We start from the raw sequence: 21,651 nt of genomic DNA on the forward strand, positions 1-21,651 counted from the left end.
TGGGCCAGGCTGTTCTTGGCTGCTGAAATCTCTGCTCACAGGACAGCATTGCTCTGGTGCTCCTCTCTAGTCCAAGATGCTCTGGCATCGACTTTTATGAGGGTGTAATGTGTCTCAAGATTTGATTATTAGTGGCATTTTGTCCAAATCAGAACATTGTGTTAATTTTCAAACATGTATATCGTTGAAAAACATTTTGAACACAGAAAGGATGTATTTTATCCCAACTTATTGTAGCCATTAATGGTACAGGGGAGATTGTGAGATGTGAAAGAGCCAGAAATGCCTTCAGGGGGTATTTATTTATTCTTTATTATTATTTAATTTTTATATTCATTAATTATTATTTAATTTCAATTTATTATTTCTTATTAATCAATTATCCAAAGCAGTATGAGCTGCTGGATAAAATGTTTATGGGGATTCCATGACTTGGGTTCTGCACCTGGATCTGTCACTGTCATGCTGGGCAAGCCACATTCCCTCCCTGTTCTGAGTTCCCTCTACCCACACTGTTTTAATTATTTACAACAACCCTTGCCTGTTAACATGTGTCTCTGTAGTACAGATGAAGGCCCAACACTGAAATTATTTGTAGGTTTTCTTGTTGAGTAAATTACAACCAGGCTAAGCCAAAGGAGCATCTCCAGATTTTGGTGCCAAACACCATTGAATAACCCCAAATCATGCTGAACAATTTTTTCACTCTTTACAATCTCCAAATTCTCTGTTTCTATCCCACATGGAAAAGATTTCCTGCAGAAGGAACTGAGGCAATCTGTCTGGCACTTCATTTGCATTCAGAAGATCTGGTTGTGTAATCCCTGTCCTGCTGAGGCTGCAGTTCCAGGGCTGCACCTTTGTCCGAGGAGTTTCCAGTGGGAAAGATCCATTTGTGCATCCAAGAGCTGTCACCTGAACGTGCTCTGCTCCCACCTCCAAAAATGGCACTCACAAACAGGGTTTATGCCCTGAGGCCCTCCCATTACCCTGAAATGCAATTTATCAAGAGGAAAGATGTTCTGTTGCAGTTGGGTTTGTGTTAATGACACCAGAGAGGATTCTCTGCAGTGTGAATTCCCAAAAATGCACACTTGCAAAACAAAGGGACAAGCAGGAAAGCTGTGTCCTGACTGCTGAGGAGGTGCTTAATCTCCTTTTGGTGTCCATGCATAAGGATTCATCTCCAATGCATATCTGATGTTTAAAACAGGGATTTTTCAGAGCTATTTAAATGCTGCCCAACCAAACCCAGATGCTGTTTGCATTCTGAACAGGAATCAGGGCAATGAAAAGCCTTCATGGCCCTGCCTGGCCTCACCTGGGGCTCCAGCATCTCTGTTTAAGCTCAGCTCTGGCCCTTCACTCCCTCTCTGGGCTATGCTAGGGGAGTTTTGGTTTCTAGTTATGGTCCTGCCTGAGCCAGACTTTCACCTGTGAATTGAAAGTTTTCAGTCTTGATCTCTGCCCAGCCTCATCACTCCAATACTGCCCAAGGATCTGGAGCTGTGCCTCAGGCTGGTTGCTCCCCCTGCTCTGTCCTGCTTGTTCCTCATGGGTGCTGTGGGCCTGGGCTTTGCCTGGTGAGGCCTTGCCTTTCCAGTCCCTGAGAATCCCAGAATGATTTGGGCTGAGGGATCTCAAAGCTCATTGAGTTCCACCCCTGCCATGGCAGGGACACCTCCCACTGTCCCAGGCTGCTCCAAGCCCTGCCCAGCCTGGCCTTGGGCACTGCCAGGGATCCAGGGGCAGCCCCAGCTGCTCTGGGCACCCTGTGCCAGGGCCTGCCCACCCTCCCAGGGAACAATTCCTAATTCCCAATATCCCATCCAGCCCTGCCCTCTGCCAGTGGGAACCCATTCCCCCTTGTCCTGGCACTCCAGGCTCTTGTAAATATTGAGCAGCTCTGCTCCTGCCTCTCTGCTGGTGAATGAGGCAGTGCAGAGAATCACTTGGGAGATAGAGAACTTCCCACACTTTCCATTGCTTTTCTCAGCAGGATGTTTGTCATCAGCCTCCATGGGAATTTGATGTTTTACATGTTTTTTACATTTGGAGCTTGCTGAAATGTGGGGTTGGTGACTCTTGGGTTACCAGACTGTCTAGCAAAGGTGTGACTGCAAGGAAACTTCTTGTCTCTGCACTTCAAGAGGTGCCAACATGGGAGCTGTCACTGCAAACCAGATATTCCAATATCAGTGAGCATTGCAGTCTCCTGTTGAATTTCTCTGTTTTTTTCTGTTTGCAGTCTGATTGTGAGAGTGATGAGGAGCTTTTCATCTTCCAGCGGGACCTGCCCAACTTAATTCCAGACCTGTCAGAGGAACTGATGATGTTTTCCCTGGAAGACTCCCAGGAGCAGGTTGGGACTGTTGTGTGTGGGCTGTCCTGTCACCCCTCTCTTCTGGCTGTCCCCAGTGTGAGCAGCTGCTGATGTCTCACCTATTTGTCTGAACAGGAAAAGTTTTGTCCTCAGTATTTCCTCTCACTAGAAAATATAACCTTTTTTCTCTTTTTACAGTGGCCCTTTAAAGTTTTCTCTGTTCTTGAGATTTTGGACCTTTTTTGTCCCATCTCTTGGTAGTTTTTATTGTCCCTTTACTGTTTTTCTTTCTAGTGCTCTAATTCCTGTGCAATCATTTTATGTGTCCAGAAAATGAATTAGGACAGTGCAGGAAAGAGGAAAAGTATGAAGTTTACTCTTTGAACAGCTTTCTGGGATAAAATAATCACATTGTTCCCTCAGTGAAGATAAATCCATGAAATCACAGTATGGTTTGGGTTGGAATAATGAGCACATGTAAGAAAAAGTAATTTAAAGGATGTTTAGCTGTTCCTGAAATCAAAGTTTTTGCAAAGTAAACAGTCTCACTGTTTTCCATGAGGGATGTGGTGTGGGTTGTTTCCATATGGTGTCTGAGTTGGAGCTGTTGCCTTCCAATTACTCTGTTTTGGTTTTTTATCCTCTTCCAAAGCTCAGGGAGATTGACTTTCTCTGTGTTTGTGCTTTCTCTACCTGTAGCAAATCCAGGAGACAGAAAGACTTCCATGGGAGATCTGGAACGAAGACCTGGAAAGTTTTGACTTTCAGGAAAAAACAGATGGTGCCCAAATCATTGCAGAAGAAGATGTACAAATGATTAAAGATGAGGCTCCTGAACCTGCCAGCCAGACTGAAGAAATGCCAAGCCAAAAGAGAGTTGTTCTTGAAGAGTCTCCCTCAGATTCCACAGATCACCTTGAGGAGAAAGAAATGGGCAGGACACAGGCCAAGGAAGGAGCAAACTCCTGGCCTAACACAGCAGTGTGTGTGCAAGAGCTGTACAGTAAAGAGGAGAGAAAAAAGCTGATAGAGACAAAGATACTGTCCAAGATCCTTGTGGAGCCATCCCCAAAGCAGGATGTCAGGCCTCCCTCTCATGGCATCAACAGCAGCCTAGGAAGATTTGCAAAGGCAGAAACCTCCTCAGCTGAGCATCTTGGAGAAGTGATCCATTTGTCACTGCAGGCAAGTGGCCCTTATAAAAGAAATATATCAGAAATAAAATAATAATGTGCAGGTGGGCTGGGGCACAGTGCAGTGCCTGCATAACCCCACTGCAGTGAGCAGCTGAGGTCCCAGTTTGACACTCCACAGGGCTGGGTGCTACACAGGTACCAAAAGCTGTCCCAGAGCAAGTCCAAACCATGGCAAAAGCTGCTGCAGATAACCAACTTAGACATAGGAAAAATTACTGCTACAAACAAAAGGTACAAGGAAATTAGGTGAGTAGTCAAGGCCACAACTACTCTGAAAGGACTTAACCTAAGCACAAAGCTGCTATTTTAAATTTTATTTTTGTGAAATAATGCCCAAACTTATCTTGTAACATACTCCCCAAATACTCTAGAGCATTGGATTTCCCAGGGTTTCCCAGTTCAAGGAGTTCAGTTTAATACCATCTTTACTTGTGTTCAAAGGAGATGCACATTCAGCCTGCTAGAACTTCCATGTCCCTTCTTAAGGTAATAGAGGAACACAGGAGAGATTCAAGAATGACTAAGGAGATCAAGCTGGTCATGACCCATAAGGCTGAGGTCAGAAAATACAGATTATTTGGGGTACTTTGTTAGATTCAAGTAATTGTCAAGAAAAAGCACAGCTAATCAAGGTGATATTTGTCTGCTAAGCATCAGAAATTCAGGAGAGCATAACAAATCATACCAGAGAATACAACTTTACTACCAAAGATTCCACAAGAAATTGCAAAATACAGCTTAGCTCTGAGTGCTCAGAGCATAAATAAAACTTTCATTAGGAACTATGGAAATGATGGTCAAATTCTGGCTATTTTCCAAAAGAGCTGATGCACACACACACAAACCCCCATGGAAATGGATCTGCAGCAAGGTCCATGAACTGTTAGGGAAGCCAACCATAGCATCTGTCCCTAGGAAGGCAAGAAGTTTTTCAGGTCCCAGGCAGAATTGCATTAAACCAGGGAGCTTTCTGGCCTTCAGTGGGGTGCTGGAGGTAAGGAGGGGTTTAGGGTTGTTCCTGAAGTCCTAAATCTCACCCACCTAAGGCAGGTGGGATGAGCAGCTCAGTGTTAGCTGGAATGTGGCTCAGAGTCAGGGGTGGTTTTCTTCAGCACTGAGTTACAGATCTGCCTGTATTGATTTTTAAGTTCATTAGAACTTAATCAGCACAGAACAGGTCCTGATCTTTCTGTTCAAAGCTTTCCACAGGTCAGAGTACAGATGTTTCCCTTCCCCTTTCATGCATTCACAGAAATGAACTTTTTGATGTTAGAGCAGTTCCAGTCCAGGCAAATCATGCAGCTGCTGGCCTGTGAGTTAAATTGTGCTGCATCATTGAAGGACATCTTTTTCAAGTGGGTCTGGATGTAATTCCCAGCTCACCTCACAGAATTCAGTCTCTGTTAATTCAGGAAGCACTACTTGCCTTTCAGAGCCTGTTTGATGTCAGTGACTTCAGTGAGCTGAAGTCTGGTGCTTTGGGGTGAGTTCTGAGAGGCTCAGTGTGTTCTCACTTTCATTTGAAAGGGGTTGTTGCTCCCCAGCTCAGCCAGGCACCTCAGTTTGTGTCAAGTGGCTAAACCTAATATACAGTTTCTTCTTGATTCCTATCAGTTAATTTGATTTTTTTTTTTCTTAAGTTCCTTTCTGTATTAGAAATGGAATTGTGCAAACCTTCACTTCCATTTCTTCTGGACCTTCTGGAACTTAAACCAGTGCTGCAGTGTTAGAATAGATCTTATCAAGGTTCAGATATATGTGAAGATTTATTGCTCAGGAAGGAGGGAGAACCTTCTCTTCAACAGGAGGGGCAGATGCTGGAGGTTTTACAAGGTGAAACTGCTGGGTTTGGAGGCTGCTTCTTTTTTTTTAAAGGCCATGAGTGGTTGTGTTAAATGCATGTTTGTGGCAGTGGTGTCATTGTCACGACTCACAGCCCCCTTCCTTTCAATAAAACTCGTAAGCACTTTGAATTTCTGGTGATATTTCACATGGGTGTGGATTCTTTTCATTAAAACTTCAGTTTATATCAATTATTATAAATAATATTCAGAGGGGAAAGCAATGAGTGGTTTAAATGCATGTAGACTGTGATGGCAGCCTCTTGCACCTGAGTCAGGTGAGTGTGCCCTCAGCCAGGAATTCAGAGCAAGGAAATAAAGGATCCTCTCTTCAGCCTGGGGTGAGCAGCTGTGAGATATCATCTGATACTGACTGTACCCACAGCAATGGGAATTTACCCTGCTCAGAAACTGGAGGGGGAGGAAAAGGCTGATCTCAAAGAGCTGAAGAGCCACAAGTCCTTCTCCTGTGGGTGGCAGTGAGAAGTTCTCACATTATTCAGGATCAGAATGCACATGCTTGGCCTTGTATCAGGCCACTTTTTAATCTGTTCCACTGTCTCCAGTGATCTTTTGAAGTCTTATCAAAAGGGTTCATGATTCTCAGAGAAAGAGCCTCAGCAGAAGCAGCTGAAGCAGCTGGAGGGATGCAGTGTCTGAAGGGATGTAATAAATGCATTTCTTTCCTTACAGCATTTCCTCTGGAGCTGCTGAAAGCAAGCTGGCACTGAAATTAGGGGTGGTCTTTTGGGAGTCAACTTTCCATCACGTTTCTCTTGTCTTTCAGACATTTGAAAAGTGGAATGTAGACAAGAATCTTGAGGAGCTGGAGCAGCAGGGAGATAAAACTCGTGCAGAAGTTGCTTTCTTCCCAGCAGATTATGGTAATGTCACTAGTTGAAAGTGCATAAAAATAAATAAAACTCAGGTTCCTGTATTTAAGTTATTCCCTGCAGCATAATTTTGAATGCAGAAATCATAGTGGGGTTTTTAAATGCTTCTAAAACATGTTTAATTAGCTTCCCTCAAGATTTCATCTGGGTTTCTTAGCCTGAAGCCAGTGCTTCACAGCCTGCCATGGGCCAGACAAGCCAGTTACAATATTATCTTTATCCTTCCCCTGCTGCCAGGCTGTAGGAACAGGAACAATGTGAATATGGGGAATATTGGGTGATTTCATGGCAGAAGACCACAACTGATGATTATTTTGTTGCTCTTCCACAGAGGCCTTCAGGAGGAAGTGTGAAGAGGAGCTCATGGAAAGGCTGGGAGAGCTGTGTGCCAGGCAGCCCAGGGCAGTGTCCCCTCCCTGTGAGAGGCCACCAGCCAAGCTCTGCTCCCTCCAGGGACAGCAGGACAATCAGTGAGTCCTTTTCTGTCACATATCCCAGCTAATCCTGGCTGCCAGAATGGATACTGGGCAACTCCTGGTCTTCCACAGGGGTTTATCTCTGTAGCCTTGCAGGAAGCTGATACTGGAGTTGGAATCCTCAGTCCTTCATTTCCCTTTGATGACAAACACCTTGGCATTCTCTATCAACCTTTGTCTAAACCTTACCAGGCTCTTGGGATAAATGGGAAAGGCAGGAAAATGAGGCTAAGCCAATTATCCTGCTCAGCTTTTTTTGTCATTTAGGCTACTAATTTCTTTTACTGGTACCTCAATTGAGCAAAAATACACAGGATGGTTTTCTGTGGGTATCAGTGGAGATGTCAGTGCTTCTTGGAGGTTTCTGTGTGAAGGAAAAGCATTTTCAGGCTGTTCAGAGGGAGCAACATCAATGGTGGCAGCACAGAGGAAATAATGAGTGAAAGAGTGGAGGGAAAGGTGGGAAATACCCTCATTGCCAGAGCAGGCCGAGCCACTAGGATGATTTGCACTTTGTATGCCTGGGAAGATGAAATGGAATTGCCAGAAGAGGCAGAGAGGAAAGGGGAACTTGTTCTTACACTGAGATGTTAAAAGTTGTGATCTCTCTGGTGCCTGCCTTTGTTCTCCAGAACAATTTGGTGGTGTCACATTTTGAGAACTAAATATCCCTCTTCATCCTGCCTGTGATCTGTGCTGCTGGGGGAAGCTGAATCCTGGAATTCTGATTGCAGGCAGAAGCAGAGTTGGAATCTGTGTGGCAGCCAAGCACAGAGCTCCTTTCTCAGTCCAGTTTTGATCCTGAGGCACTCCCTGCAGGTTTCCTTGGGTGGATTAGGCAGAGGATGTGCTGAGATGTGTTTTCTGTGTGTAGGGATGCTGCCTTGCTGTCATCCCCACCAAGTTCTCTGAGGATGGGCAGGAGGAGTTTCCAGGACCTGCCAAAACGTGCAACTGTGTACATAGATTTGAGAGATGCTGAGCCACCAAAGCCAGTGACAGTCCCTGAAGAGGAACAAAGGTAACTCCTGGCTTTATTGGGAGTGAGAAACAAGTAATAAAAGTGAGAAACAAAACCTTGCTGAATGTCATGCAATGAGATGTAACTTTAAAAATGTTCTTTCACACCTCTGTCATAAGGAGAAACCTTGTAGCTAATAAACAGCAACTAGGTAATAAACAGGTAAACATTTTGTTCTAGTTGCTTGAATATTTGAATTTTCTTTTTGCTAGAGTAATAGTGTGAAGGACTCTCCATAACATCCAGTAGATCTTCCCTGGAAGTATCTCTCTCTTTTTCCTCATTTTCTAAATTTGCATCTTAGAAATGACCAAGAGCCAATGCTCAGCTAGAACAGAGTTAATTAGTATGGTCTGATTGTTTCACAGTGCAAGTGACAGCTCCTCCTCCTCCTCTGAAGAAGAAGAAGAAGAGACTGTGACAATTCAGGATGAAGCAGAAAGGAGAATGTAAGTTTCCTTACCAGGACTGTTTTCCAAGTGATATGATGTTCATTTTTTCTGAAACTAAAATGATTGCCCTAACAATGATCAGACTGAAAGTCTGTGTACTTAAATATTGTCCCTCCTGGTCTTCATAGCAGAAAAAAAAAGCACAGCAATGAAAGTGCTCCAGTGTGGCCCCAGGAGGTCACTCTTTTCCTGTTGCATGGTGAAGCTACCAAAGGTAGAGAGTTGTTGATTCTTGAGGCAATATTTGCACCTGTCCAGCTCCTTGGTCCAGCTCAAAACACATCCAGAGGTGCCCTGGGGGCTGGAAAATGTGAGTTTTTCTCCAACCCTCTGTGAGTGACACCAGAACTATGTTTGACAAGCCTCAGAACCAAACTTTGGAGATGTTGTAGGGAGTTGAGTCAGACAAACCTTTACTTTTATAAATAATAAAATAGGCTAGAATGGATAGAGATTTAAAGAGAATATTGACTACATTGTATGGACAGGGACCCTCCCAATTCTCCTTAACTGGAGGGGAAAGGGGAGAGAGTGGGATGGGTGGAATCCTAAAGTGTAAACTCCTCAACATGCACAGATGTCAGCTTTTTCTTGCCTAACTCCTGGATTCATATCCATAGGTTATGAGACATTTGGTTAATGTGAAGCAGAGGTGTCAGATTTAAGCATCCTCCTGCACTCATGCTCTGGGTTCCATCTGGAATTCTGCAGCCTGCAAGTTGACAGCAGGGCAGGGGACAAGCTGAACCTGTGTCTTCTTGTGCCAGCCATCTACACTTCTTCTAATGCTTTGGAAGAAGAGGTGATTTGACAAACAATGAGCCCAACAATGAGCCAAACAAGAAGCCCAAACAATGTAATTTAGAACATCTAACCCAAAACCAGTGAAAGGCAGGGACAAGGGGATGCTTGAGGAACTCTCTGTGGCACTGACACAACTTCAGCTGTTCCATCAGTGTAAATCTGCAGTGATGAAGAGCAGAGCTTGGATTTTGATTCACCTTCATGTTGCTAAAGAACATGCAGAGATGTAGTGCCTGGCAAATGCTGCTCAGTTCTGGTTGTAAATAAGAAATGCTCTTGGTCTCAAGCAGCGTGGGATTCTGATCTCATTCATGAGGGGACTATCCAGTTTCATTTTTATCTGGAACAAATTATTAAACAGGAATTATTATTCTGTGCATGTAGATTATGTCAGGACAGGACATTCCACTACCACAGTAATGTGCTTGCTGACAGTTTAGCAGTCTCATTGAGGAAATTAAGCCAAGCATTCAAAAACTGTAATAATTATTAGAAAAACTTTTCATCTGTGTGTATTTGGACCCCAACCCCTGTATCCAAAGGGGACAAAAATCTATAGGCTCTGATTTCCATGCCAGCCACACATTTGTTCAGGGCTGTTCTGGTAGGTGTTTGTGTTGTGCCTGAATGCAGAAGAGGTAAATAAATTGCCAGGAGGATCAATTTTGTGTTCTGGCTCTGCTTGTGTCACCTGAGTGCTGATGCTATGTGGTATTTTTGGGGTCCCCCATCGTGGGGAGGAATGATGAATCTGACTCCATGTTCTTAGAAGGCTGATTTATTATTTTATGATATTATATTAAAGAATGCTATACTAAACTATACTAAAGAATAGAGAAAGGATACAGACAGAAGGCTAAAAGATAATAATGAAAACTCCTGACTCTCTCCTCAGAGTCCAACACAGCCTGACTGTGATTGGTCATTAAGTCAAAACAATTCAAATATTGGATAAACAATCTCCAAACCACATTCCAAAGCAGCAAAACACAGGAGAAGCAAATGAGATAATATTGTTTTCCTTTTTCTCTGAGGCTTCTCAGCTTCCCAGGAGAAGAAATCCTGGTGAAGGGATTTTTCCAGAAAATATGACAGTGACATTGCTACTGTCACCCCCAGTTATTCCTCCTACAGATGCCCAGTCCTTGTTTTGAGCTCTCATCATATGTGAAGTTCCTCAGAGATTGAGTTTATTCCTCTAATGCTTTATCTTGATGAAATCAGGTTTTTATTTCCATTGCAGGAGGAATTGCTCAGGGAAGAGCCTGTTACTGCAACAACTCCGAGCAGCCCGTAGGAAGGCCTTGGAGCTTCTTCAGAAAACGTCTGTTCCAGCTGAGAAACTGCATCCAGAAAGGCTGCAAGACACAGCTTCCTCTAATAAAAGTCAAAACCAATCTTGTAAAGTGAGGCAAGAGACAAATGAGGTGGTTCCCAGGAAACTGATGAGATTGGAACCAGACAAGGAAAGTCCCCTCTTTTCAAGCTGTGGGGGTGGCAGAGCTGACCCAGAGAAAGAGAACAAAATGGAAGCTGAGAAGATTCCAAATGCAGGAAATGCTCCAGAGTGTCCTCTAATTACAGCAGAATTGCCAAGGTATCCCACAGGGAAAGTAATCAGAGGGTTTGGATGTGGCTTCTCTAATTGTCCAGGATTAAAGAAAATTGCTTACCTGGGCTGTGAGGTGCAGCAAGAGGGTGTCTGGATTTGTTACCTGGCAAGAACAACAGTCCTGGCAGCTACTGCTGGAAGGTTTAGAGGCAGCCTCAGTGGGGCCTGGCATTAGATGAGCTGTGGCACTTCTGACATTGGAAATGGAGCCTTTTTCTTTAGCTTTTATTCTACAGAAGAGGAGGATAACACAGTATTGATCTCCTTTAGGAACAACAGCACTGAGGTTTCCTAAGCAGAGCTTCCTAGAAAATAGGTCTGGAAGGGTCAGTCTCCCTGTGCCAATAAAGAGTGAGGTAAAATCTAATATCTCCTGGCAGATCTTTATAGAACTTGGTCTTGAAATCCTCAAAGGTGAGGATTCCTTGACTCCCAGGTAGTACATTTTGCTGTTTAATTATCCCTAGAGTTGTAAAGCTTTTCATTAAGTCTAATTTAAATTATTCCCTCTCCAATTTAAGCTTATTTTTGTTGTGTTCCCACAAGGAATGGAAAATGGTTTATTCTGTGTCTCAGTTTAAAACACCTTTTACAAACTGGAAGATGTACCAATCTCCCCTTGTAATTCTGTTTTTCTTCCAAACAAAGAAATTCTGACTCTGCCAACAAGAAAAGTGCAAGATCTTGGAGTTACAAAGTACACCCGTGAGGAATGCCACAGGAATATCTTGGAAAGCTTTAAAGAGTGGAAATAAGAGTGATATCAATTGAGGAAATTGCAGAGTTATTTGGGCCTCTGCCTCCCTGGGCTTAGTTAAATGTAGTGTATTCTGCAGAAGGTCTAATTTCAAAGTGAAATCAGGTGGTTGCCTTGTGCACCTGCCCAACTGTTTGGGAGAGCTCCATTATGCTGCCTTTTCAAAGGTTATATCCTGCTATTTTCAGAGTGAAATTTAACATTCTGACTTTGACATATGAGCCCTGGAAAGACTCAGGATCTGCCTGCTCTGGAGACTATTACTGTGTCAGAGTTAAACACTTGCCTGCCCTGCCACTTAGACACCTCAGCTCCTGTGTACCTGCTTGAAATGGCAGGTGGTTGGTTGCAGGGTTTTTTCCCTCTGGAATTCCTGACATTAAGCTCATTGCTTGCATCAGGAATACTAAACTGCATTTTGATTACCTGTTAGCCTGAGATGGCAGCCCATGGCCAGGCAAGAATGTGGGTTATTTATTGTCTCTGAGTGATAATTCAGTGATTTGCACTGATTTCAGTTTTCTCTATTGCTATTCTAATTATTGCTGGGGCACCTGGGGCTGGAAGAATTCAGAACAAATTGAACTTTTTGTTTGCCACGGAAATGGCAGATGAAATCTCTCTGTGGGCATCCAGATGTAGAAAGATGGGAGGTCTTGGGGTCAGGGGAACTTTATCTCTGTCATATCCTATAGCAAATAGGAAAGGAAATGGGTCTAGACTGGGAATCTTGGTGTGGAGATGGGGAGTGACACCTCACAAACACATCTGTGCTTAAAGGAGTTTGCATCTCCAGATAGATCATCACCACTTATCAGAAGTTTGATCCCTGCTCCTTTTCTTTGAGGTTCTTTTACTTCTTAGAAGATGATTTCATCCACTGGCAAGTTCTTGTGTCTCCCCACAAACACCAGAATTGCTCTCTAAATCTATTTTAGCCTTTCATGTCATGATTCCCCCTCAAGTGCGTGGTGTAAATACGAGAAAAAAAGAAGTGCAACCAGATGAACAAGTGGTTCAGATCATCACCCCCAAAGTGAAAAGCTTCATCTGTGTATTTTCCAGGAGAGAAGGAAGTGACAGAGAGCTATCCCAAAAGGAAGAGGAGATGGAGAGGCAGAGGAGATGCAGATTGCAGGAGCAGCTGGAGCAGTGGCAGCCTCAGCGCTCGGTGTGGGGGAAGCAGCCCATGGCAGAGAACACCCCGCTCCTGTTCCACAGGGTCAGTGCCTCAGGGTGGGCTGGGCCTGGCAGGGTCCTGCTTTGAACAGCCAGGTGTCTGCTAAGGAGGGCAGGAGACTCCCCTGAAATGGAAAATGCAAACCCCCTCCCTCTGAATTATTGTCATTTTGAAATTAAGGGGCTCTCAGACAAAGATATGGGAATAGGAATAACAGTTCTTTACTAGGAAAACTAAAAATGAATACAAATGCAATAGTACAAAAAGAAAAACCAGTGACAGAGTAAGAGCAGTCCCTGTCCCCCTGTGTGTCAGGGGGTGGCACAGCCCCATCCCATGGGGGCTCAGCCCTCCTGCAGTGCCAGCTGTGGCTCTGCTGGAGCAGGGATCCTGCACAAAGGGGGAGTTTTCCTCTGCAGCTCCAGGGCTGCTGGAGATGGGCCTGGGCTCCCTCTGGCCATGCAGGGCAGCAGAAGCTGCTCCTCTGGCAATGCACTGGGCAAAGGCTGCTGGGCTGTGCCAGGCTCACATTGGATCCAGGTAGGAATGCTTGGCTCCTCCCCTGGGCAATGCAGCATCTCCCCATGGGATGCTGGAATTGGATCAGCCCTGCAGGGACACTCAGTGGCCATGGACAGCAGAGATCTCCTGCAGGGAGGATTGGCTGGGGGAGAGATAAAGAGAAAACTGCCCCATGGACAGCAGAGAACTGCCCCAGCTCTGACAGATGGGAACAGAACACACAGCCCCAGCCTAAGACACAGGGGCTCCCTGCCAGGGGCAGCTGGGAGCAAAATGTCATTTTTATTGCATTGCTTCAAATCTGTTTGTTATGGAGCACCATTAGCTGAGGAGAGGAGCAGCCCTACAGCTCTTCTCTCACACTAAGGGAGGAGAATTCCCCACCTTCCTGTGCAGGGAGAGCTCCCCAAGCAGCTGCCCTGCAGTTCTGACCTGTCAGGGCTTGCTGGAATCAGTGGCCTCAGTGTCATCTACTTCACAGCAGCCAGAGTCTCCCACATGATTTTTCATAACTCTTCCTTAAAAAGTGCAATATTTTTACTGTCTCTGCTGAGTCCTGTTGTCTGCTCCCAGCAGCTTTATAGTTCACTTTTGTGGGTTGGTTTTGAGGATTGTGGATTTAATAATAGGTTTTATTCCTGATTGAGGGGGTATGAAATGATCCTGATTTTAGCCAAAGCCTAACTATGGCTTGGAGGACAGGGCTGTTGTTACTCCTCAGAAGATTTCTCTTTGTCCCTGCCCTCAGCAGAGGGGTTGGAATGAGATGAGCTGTAGGATCACTCCCAACCCATTCCATGATTCCATGGCAAGCAGTCCTGCTTCATCCATGCACTGATTCTGCTGAGCACAAGGTGAGAAGGTCAGAGGAGGTGAGAAACTGCAGAACCACCATGAATCCACCATAATGATTTCTCTGTGCTAATGCCAATACCAAAGCTTTTTTTTTACAAAAGTGGAAAGACTTCACAGCCCTAGATTTGGGGCTGGACCATTTAGGTTTGTTTTGTAAATTGATTGCTGTGGTTGTGGAGATTTGAAAGCTCATTTTATTTAGCACTGGATTAATCAGTGAGGAGGAGTAAAGGACTAAAAGCTGAGTTTCCCTCTACCAGCCTGCTTTGACAAGGAGAGCACAGCACCCATAGCTCTGCTTTGGAGTGTAAAAGTTGGATTTGCTCCTCCCTGGCTGTTGGCAGGTACCACCCACTTCCAGTTAGCCTTGATTAAGATGCAGACACTCTCTTGCTCCTCAGAAACCCACGTGGGCCTTGCTCTCTCCTTCCTGACAATGCACCAGACAATGCAGAATTGCCCTGTGTTTGGTCATTTCCCATATCTGCTGTGCTGTTGCCAATAAAATGAGCATGGGCTTGGTGATGTGCTTTGTCTGGAGCAGAGCTCAGAGTGGATCTGTGCTGGAACTGGAGCTGTAAATGTTCCCCTGAGGGATGGGATGATGTTCCAGTTGTGGCAGCAGGAACAGGGACATTTCTCACCAGCCCAGGCTCCTGCTGCCTGTGCAAACTGCTCCAGTGCCCAGAAAGAGGGACAAGGACTTGTTACAGACAAAAGAGGACACAGGGCCGGGTTAAGGTGGGATATTGGGAACAAATTCTTCCCTGTGAGGGTGGGCAGGCCCTGGCACAGAGCAGCTGTGGCTGCCCCTGGATCCCTGGCAGTGCCCAGGGCCAGGCTGGAGCAGCCTGGGATGGTGGAAGGTGTCCCTGCAGGGCAGGGGGTGGGATGAGAGGATCTTTATGGTCCTTGCCACCCAACCCATTCCAGTGCCAGCCTGCTCCAGGGGACCTGCCTGACCTCCCAATGCACCAATGGTAAAAGGAAATCAGCACAACCCATAATAACCATGTTGTCTGGGCAATTCTGCTCTTAGTTCATATTCAGAAATATTCATTATTAAAATTAAGTCTAAAAAATGTATCAACATCATCTATCAAATACAACAGTCCTTTGTAAGATTACTTGAAATCTGCTTTGATAGCAGCACTTTTTCCCTTTGAATTTGAATAGGGTTTTATTTTCTTTCTTTTTTTATGAACACAGAAAATTTTGACTGTTTTGACATTTAAAACTAAGAGCCCCTGTAATTTGGCAGCTATGTCTCAGTGAAAATATCTAATATCTATATATAAACACATATATTCAAAGAACAAGCCCCAGTGTTTGACAGAGCAGCACACTTGCAAATTTGTTTTGTAAGTCCTTTGTTTTGGCAGTGATAGATGTTCAGATCTGGAACACTTGTCACAGTTTCCAGAATTCTTCTGACCATTTATAATGTACATAAATAATTGAATTGAATAATAATCAGAGGGAAAGTTTAGAAACTCTGCAATTACTGTAGCTGAGGTGCTGGGAAAGACTGGCAAAGGAAATTTAAAAAGCTGCATTAGGGTTACATTAGAGTTCTTGTCTAAAATGTAAAAGCAGATTTAATGTGCTGTCTCCTTTTTCTTAACCCAGTTCAGTCAAACTCTGTCCTCAGCTTCACTCTGAGAGTCAGGCTTGGGGAGAGGGAACTTGAGAGGCTGAGAATTCACTTCCAGGGGCACTTCAGCTGCTGGAGAAGGGGCTGAGATCCAGTGGATTTTCAAGACATGCAGGTGCCAACTCCCTGGGAAATCAGTGGGTTCTTTCTAAGAGTTCTGCCTGTCAGGTCCATGTCTGGAGGTGTCTGAATACTTGGGCAATCTGGCTCACCTCTTGGTTTTAAAAATAATGCAGGGAAGAACCTGTTTTTTTAATGCTTTGGTTTGGGTTCATTTGTTTGGGGTTTTTTTGTTTGTTTGTTTGTTTGTTTTGGGTTTTTTTGGGGTTTTTTGGGTTTTTTTTTTCTTCTCTGCCCCACCCAAGCTTTTGGTGAAATTTAAGACTGGCATGAGTTGATCTCATCTGAAGTTGGGCCCCCAACCACATTTTAACCTTTGAATCTGGTTCAGAACTGCTGCAAGCACCTGGAGTTCTGTGAAGGCCAGCAGAGTGGTGGTGAGATCCTTGCTGTAGGGTCAGGCTGTGTTAGCAGTTTAGAGGAGCAGCACAGGGTTTCTTTCCTTGTGTGAGCAGTGTTATTGATGAGGGAGACAGAAGGAATGCTCACAGGATGTACAGCAGTTAAATGGAGGATGTAAAATGAAATGGGTTTGATCTGTCACTGCATTCATCTTGCTTGTTATGATCAGTAACTTGGGGCTGGTGTTGTTTTCTGTCACATTCCCCTCAGGTGGGATCCAGATAATGGTGGTAACTTTTGCCACACTCAGAGCTGAGTTTGATATTATATCAGGAGCAGCACGAGCAGGTTATTCTAAGGATATCACAGCATCCCAGACTGGGATGGGTGGGAAGGGATCTTAAATCCCATCCTGTTCCACCCCCTTCCACTATCCCAGCCTGGCCTTGGACACTGCCAGGGATCCAGGGGCAGCCTGTGCCAGGCCCTCCCCACCCTCAGAGGGAAGAATTTCTCCCCAATATCCCATCTAACCCTGCCCTCTGGCACTGGGAAGCCCTTGGGGAAGGCAAAGCAGGGTGTGCAGCTGAGAGCAGGGCAGGCAGGGCAGTCCTTGCCAGCAGGGAGGGCAGTGCCACAGTCCCAAAGCAGCAGCAGAGCAGCTCAGTGAGGGTGGCCAGTTGGAAATGTGTGGGGATGAGGAAGGGCAAGATGAAGGGCAGAAAGCCAAGGCAGGGGCAGGACCCAGGGGCAGCCCAGTGATCAGCCAGGGGGTCTGGTGGGATGGAACAGGGCTGAGCTGGAGCCACAGTCAGTGCAGGTGAGGGGTGAGGCCAGGCAGAGGTAGAGCTGCTCTGCAGCTTGTCCAGGACCAAGGGAAATGTCTCAGCTTCCCAGAGCTCCTTTTCCAGCAGCCCCATGTGAGGTGAAACACCTGAGCTTGTGTCAGAGCTGGCCTTGAACACTGCAGCCAAAGCCCTGCAAGGCCCATCCAGCCCTGCATTCATTTCACACAGAACAACTAGAATTTAGCTTGTACCCATTTCCTTTATTACTGGAAAAAAAGTAGTTGTTTTCAGCAGGGCTTCAGCTTGATTCTGCATTTATTGCTTTATCATGATATGGCAGAACAGGATAATGTTGTTGGAGAGCTATTAGGAGCCACCTTGTAAGCAGCCCCTCATAAACACAGTTTTATCTCCCTTACACAGCCAGGGTGGTTGGGAAATGAATGTGTTGACTCACACTGAGGCATCTCATTTTTCTTGGCATTCACAATCACTTGGGCTAACCTTGTATTAGTAATTATATTACCATGATCCTCATCTCATTGCAGCTTAGCCTTACAGCTGCCTTACACAACAAAAACATCCAGGCACAACAGAGTCATTCTACCTTAACAAATAGATGATGTGGGTACTTTCCTTTCCATCTTGTAAGCACAGGCTCCATCACCTTTTTGTCAAAATCAGCAGGTTCTTTATGTTAACACCCTGTTGACTCAGCTCACTGGTGTCAGGGAGAATTCTCAACCACAAGATGTTCCACTTGTATTGCAACAAAATGAATTCTTTATAGAACTTGGTCTTGAAATCTTCAATGGTGAGGATTCTTTGACTCCCAGGTAATACATGTTGCTGTTTAATTATCCCTAGAGTTGTAAAGCTTTTCATTAAGTCTCATTTAAATTATTCTCTCTCCAATTTTTGTGTTCCCAGAAGGAATGGAAAATTATTTATTCTGTGTCTTAGTGTTTTAAACTCTCAGTGTTTATACGAACTGGAAGATAAAATTACTGGAAGATAAAATTACCAATATATCATGGTCAAATCCTTCCTTGCCCTTTGATGGCCTTGTTCTCTCTTTGATCCTGTATTTCTTCAGGGGAAAATCCCTGACAAAATCCATATTTGCCATCCAGAGTGGTGCTGAAGTGCTGGACATTCTACTATTGGGACACTTACCCTGCATCAGCACGGTCTGCCTGAAAGTAGGGATTGATTTCCAAAACTTGTAAAGTATTTTTAGTTCAGTTACTGGCCCCAGAAGTTATTTTTAAGTAGGAGGTGCCTTGATCTGCAAATTGTCAGTGAAATGCTTTTGATTCTTTACCTGTCTTCCTTAAATAGGTGCCTGTGATTGCCATTGCTGTTCCATGGGTGTTTTGATCTTTTTGAGGCAATGGTGCTGACATCAGCATTGGAAATTGCCCTTTTCTTCCCTCTCTGGGTTGTTCAAGGACGTTGTGGATCCTGGGATCCCAACCCAGCACTTCACCTGCTGGGCCAGGGCACTTGGGCACCTCCCCAGCTCCACTGGAGCTGCCCACATTACTGCACTGAGATGATGGCCTCAGCACTATTTAAAAATACACCACTTTTATTGCTGGGTGGAAAATGGATAAAGGAAAAGGACTGTAAGAAAGTCAAATTAATGTCTCCACTTAAAGAATGGACAAAGGCCTGATCAACCACTCATGAAGGAATAGGTTTTGTGCCACTTCCTTACAGAAATGCCAATTTATCCCCCAAAATGTGGTGCAGTACAATATTTGGAGAAGCTGAGGAAACCTATAAAATCTTTTTATGATTATAACGATTTTGTTACACAGTAGTTGAATTTTTCTATATCTGCATTGCTCCAAAGGTGATCCTGGTAATACAAATCACCTGTGATCAAATGTTTTCATTGACCCTGGGCCAAAGCAACTGCATCTGTGTGAATGTAATTACAACAGCATTTAGCCCTAACTGTTATTTTAATATAGCTTTAAAAAACCCCATTAATTGTAAAAATCACCAAATATTTCCTACAGGAATGTTTTTTGGACACCAGAGCTGAGTTTGGGGTTTGCTTGGCTCCAGGTGCTCTCCCTGTTGGGCTCATGCCAAGGCTGTGGCCAGCAGTGCTGTGCCCAACAACCACCAGATGGCCCCTGAATTCCTCCTTTTTTCTTTCCTGCCAGGCATTTAATGAGTTCCTGAAACAAGATTAAAATCTCTTGTACTTAATGAACCCTCTGCCTCGACTCAAGAAAGGCTTAAAAATAAACTAAGGCAATTAGAGATGGAGTTAAACTTAGCACACAGAGACAGGAGGCCAAGATTCCTGTTTGTGCCACCAGCCCAGCACACAGCATTTGGAATAGATGGAAGATCCCAAGGAAATGTTTTTCTAGCATGGGTGGCTGGCAGCTGGCACAGAGCCTGTGTTTCTGGCCTCCTCTTCATCTTCCCACATGGTGCCAGGGAAAGCAAACGGGGGGATTGCTGGCACAGCACTTTGCTGGAGTAGCTGCTTCCTGCTGTCCCTGGCTGTGGGCACAAATCCCAGGAGCTGAGGCTCAGCATGGCACAGATCTGACCTGAGGATCTGCCTTAAGAGGCAAGCAGAGAGTCCAGGCCTGACCTGTCTGTGTTACAAACACCTCCCTCCACACAGGAGGAGTTTGCTCTCCGTGGATGTGTTTACAAAAAGACTGGATGGTTCATTTGATGGTTTAATGGAGGTGTAAGGGCATGGGTTGGACTCACTGATCTTTAAAGTCTCTTCCAACCTGGTCATTCTGTGAATTCATCCTGTGAATTCTGTGTTCCCAGAGCCATGAATGTTAGGGAAGCATTCTTAGGCCAGGTTGTACTTCCCATCCTCTGTGGAGGGATGGAAGGTAAGAAAATAAAGATAGTGCAGAAGGTAGTCCCACACCTGAGGAGTTGCAGCTGTGCTAATCATCAAAGACCAGGAGCAGGCCTGCTCTTAATAGGCCACAGCTGTGTCCAGCAAGAGGAAGAGTGCTACCAAAGAGTGGGTGAGCTGGGTGAGGGGAGAGTTGGGGTTTGGTGGCTGTGCTGTGAGGAAGGAGTCAGTGCTGTGAGGAGATGCCCATGAGAAATCACCAAGAAGGTATGGAGCTTTTGCAATAAGATGACAACAATCCTCGTGGCTCCTCTCCCCAGTTCAGCTTACACCACCAGAGCAGGTCCAAGAGCCACACAGTAAAGCTGCTTTCATAACCTTTGGCTGCTTTAAGAGGTTTTCCAGCCAAATTGCTGTAGAAATGCTCAGAACCAGGAAATTCACCTGTGCTGAATGCAACAGGGTCACCAAAAAGCCATGGAGACCCTTCCATGTGAACATGGAGAGGCACTCTGATGGCTCCCAGGTTTGGGCTTTTTCCAGCTGTGGGAGGAATTGAAGAGCCAGGGAGTCACAAAGCAGTGAGATCTTGCAGTGCTGTTTCTCTGACTGCAGTTTGGAAAGGCCCCAGGATAATGTGAGATATTTAATCGTTTATAGTCCTCGGCATATCTTGGAAGTGATTAAAATGAGTTTAGGCTTATTCCTCAATACACTCCTGCCTGAGTTTGACAGATGGGAACATTGCTTGCTGTTGCTTAAGGGAAAGGTTAATACAAGGAAAAGGAGCAGAGTTTCCAGGATTCCATGCATGAGCTTGCTGCCAGTAGAGGTCCTGAATACTCCTCCATTCACATTAGCAGGATGTTCACATTAAACTTGAAGACAATAATGTAAAATGTCCACGAGCCAAATTCTATTTCTAATCCCAGAGATGGCAGGAGGACACAAAACCATATCTGAGCTTTTTGTCTCCTCAGGTCCTGCAGTGTGCCAGGCTGCCCTGGGTTTGCAATGGCTCTGAACAAGTGCCAGTCACGTTTAATTACACAGAGAAACAAACACTTTCTGCTGTGATTCTCTCTTGGAACCAAAATAGAATTCCCAACTCCTGGCCTTCCCTCAGGGCTGTGATCACTGATGCTATTTGTAGATGAAAGGAGGCTGAACCTGCCCCTCTGTTGTTCCAAGGGGATGTACAGGTTTGTCTGTTAAAGGAACTGCAGGATTTAAATTACACTCCTGGTTTTCCTCATGACTTCTTGTTCAGCATTGACTTAGGCTGGGCTCATGTTCCAAATCTCAGCACATGGGGATAATCTTGGTCACAACTTGTAAACACATTATTCCACAAATACTCATTATGGGGCATTCTTCTCAGTGGCAGGGAATGGAATTCAGGGCTTTACCTGAGATTATGGAGTGGAAGAATTGTGCAGTTATTTTTATTTGGCAAACACAGAGCTCTGCCCAGCTCAGTGCCAAGCACCTGGAGTTCCCACCAGCTTCAGGGAGCACTGTAAGCACTTAGCAGTTCTCAGGATCACACAGTCCCAAACTCACAGGTCTGAAGGGTTGTCTTGAGGGTGTTTTATAGCTGGAGGGAAGAGCACAGAGCCTGTGACAAACTGGATACAATCCATTTTAATTGGAAGCTGACAGTCTGTAGAATAAGCCACTTCAGCTCTGCTAAAACTTTCTGATAAAGCAGCTGAGCAGAGTTTCCTCCCCCAGACCCTTTAATTTCCTTTATTTCTTTGGGGATTTCCATAGAGTATCAGGGGAAATGATAAATAAAAAAGATAAATAGATGGGAAGAAAAAATGAGGCTTTCCCCAAGGTGATAAATATGTGGTGAATCATAGAACCAATCCCAAATGGTTTGGGTTGGAAGGGACCTTAAGGAATCTCTTGTTCCACCCCACTGGGAATCTCCTGTAGTATCCAAGCAGAGCCATTCCCATCGG

The 21,651-nt window shown here is 44.9% G+C and overlaps 1 protein-coding gene across 1 annotated transcript in view; it reads left to right on the forward strand.

Moving 5' to 3' along the window:
- DNAAF8 (dynein axonemal assembly factor 8) overlaps positions 1-21,651 on the forward strand; it is a 103,517-nt gene that overhangs the window by 2,761 nt on the left and 79,105 nt on the right. The window contains exons 3-10 of the mRNA XM_077186946.1: positions 2,249-2,362; positions 3,023-3,508; positions 6,148-6,244; positions 6,585-6,723; positions 7,604-7,750; positions 8,119-8,199; positions 10,250-10,603; positions 12,441-12,597. Coding sequence (XP_077043061.1) covers positions 2,249-2,362; positions 3,023-3,508; positions 6,148-6,244; positions 6,585-6,723; positions 7,604-7,750; positions 8,119-8,199; positions 10,250-10,603; positions 12,441-12,597 — 1,575 coding nt within the window. The remainder of the gene's footprint in view (positions 1-2,248; positions 2,363-3,022; positions 3,509-6,147; positions 6,245-6,584; positions 6,724-7,603; positions 7,751-8,118; positions 8,200-10,249; positions 10,604-12,440; positions 12,598-21,651) is intronic.

This window comes from Agelaius phoeniceus, chromosome 16 (genome assembly GCF_051311805.1).
Source record: "Agelaius phoeniceus isolate bAgePho1 chromosome 16, bAgePho1.hap1, whole genome shotgun sequence".
Taxonomy (NCBI): domain Eukaryota; kingdom Metazoa; phylum Chordata; class Aves; order Passeriformes; family Icteridae; genus Agelaius; species Agelaius phoeniceus.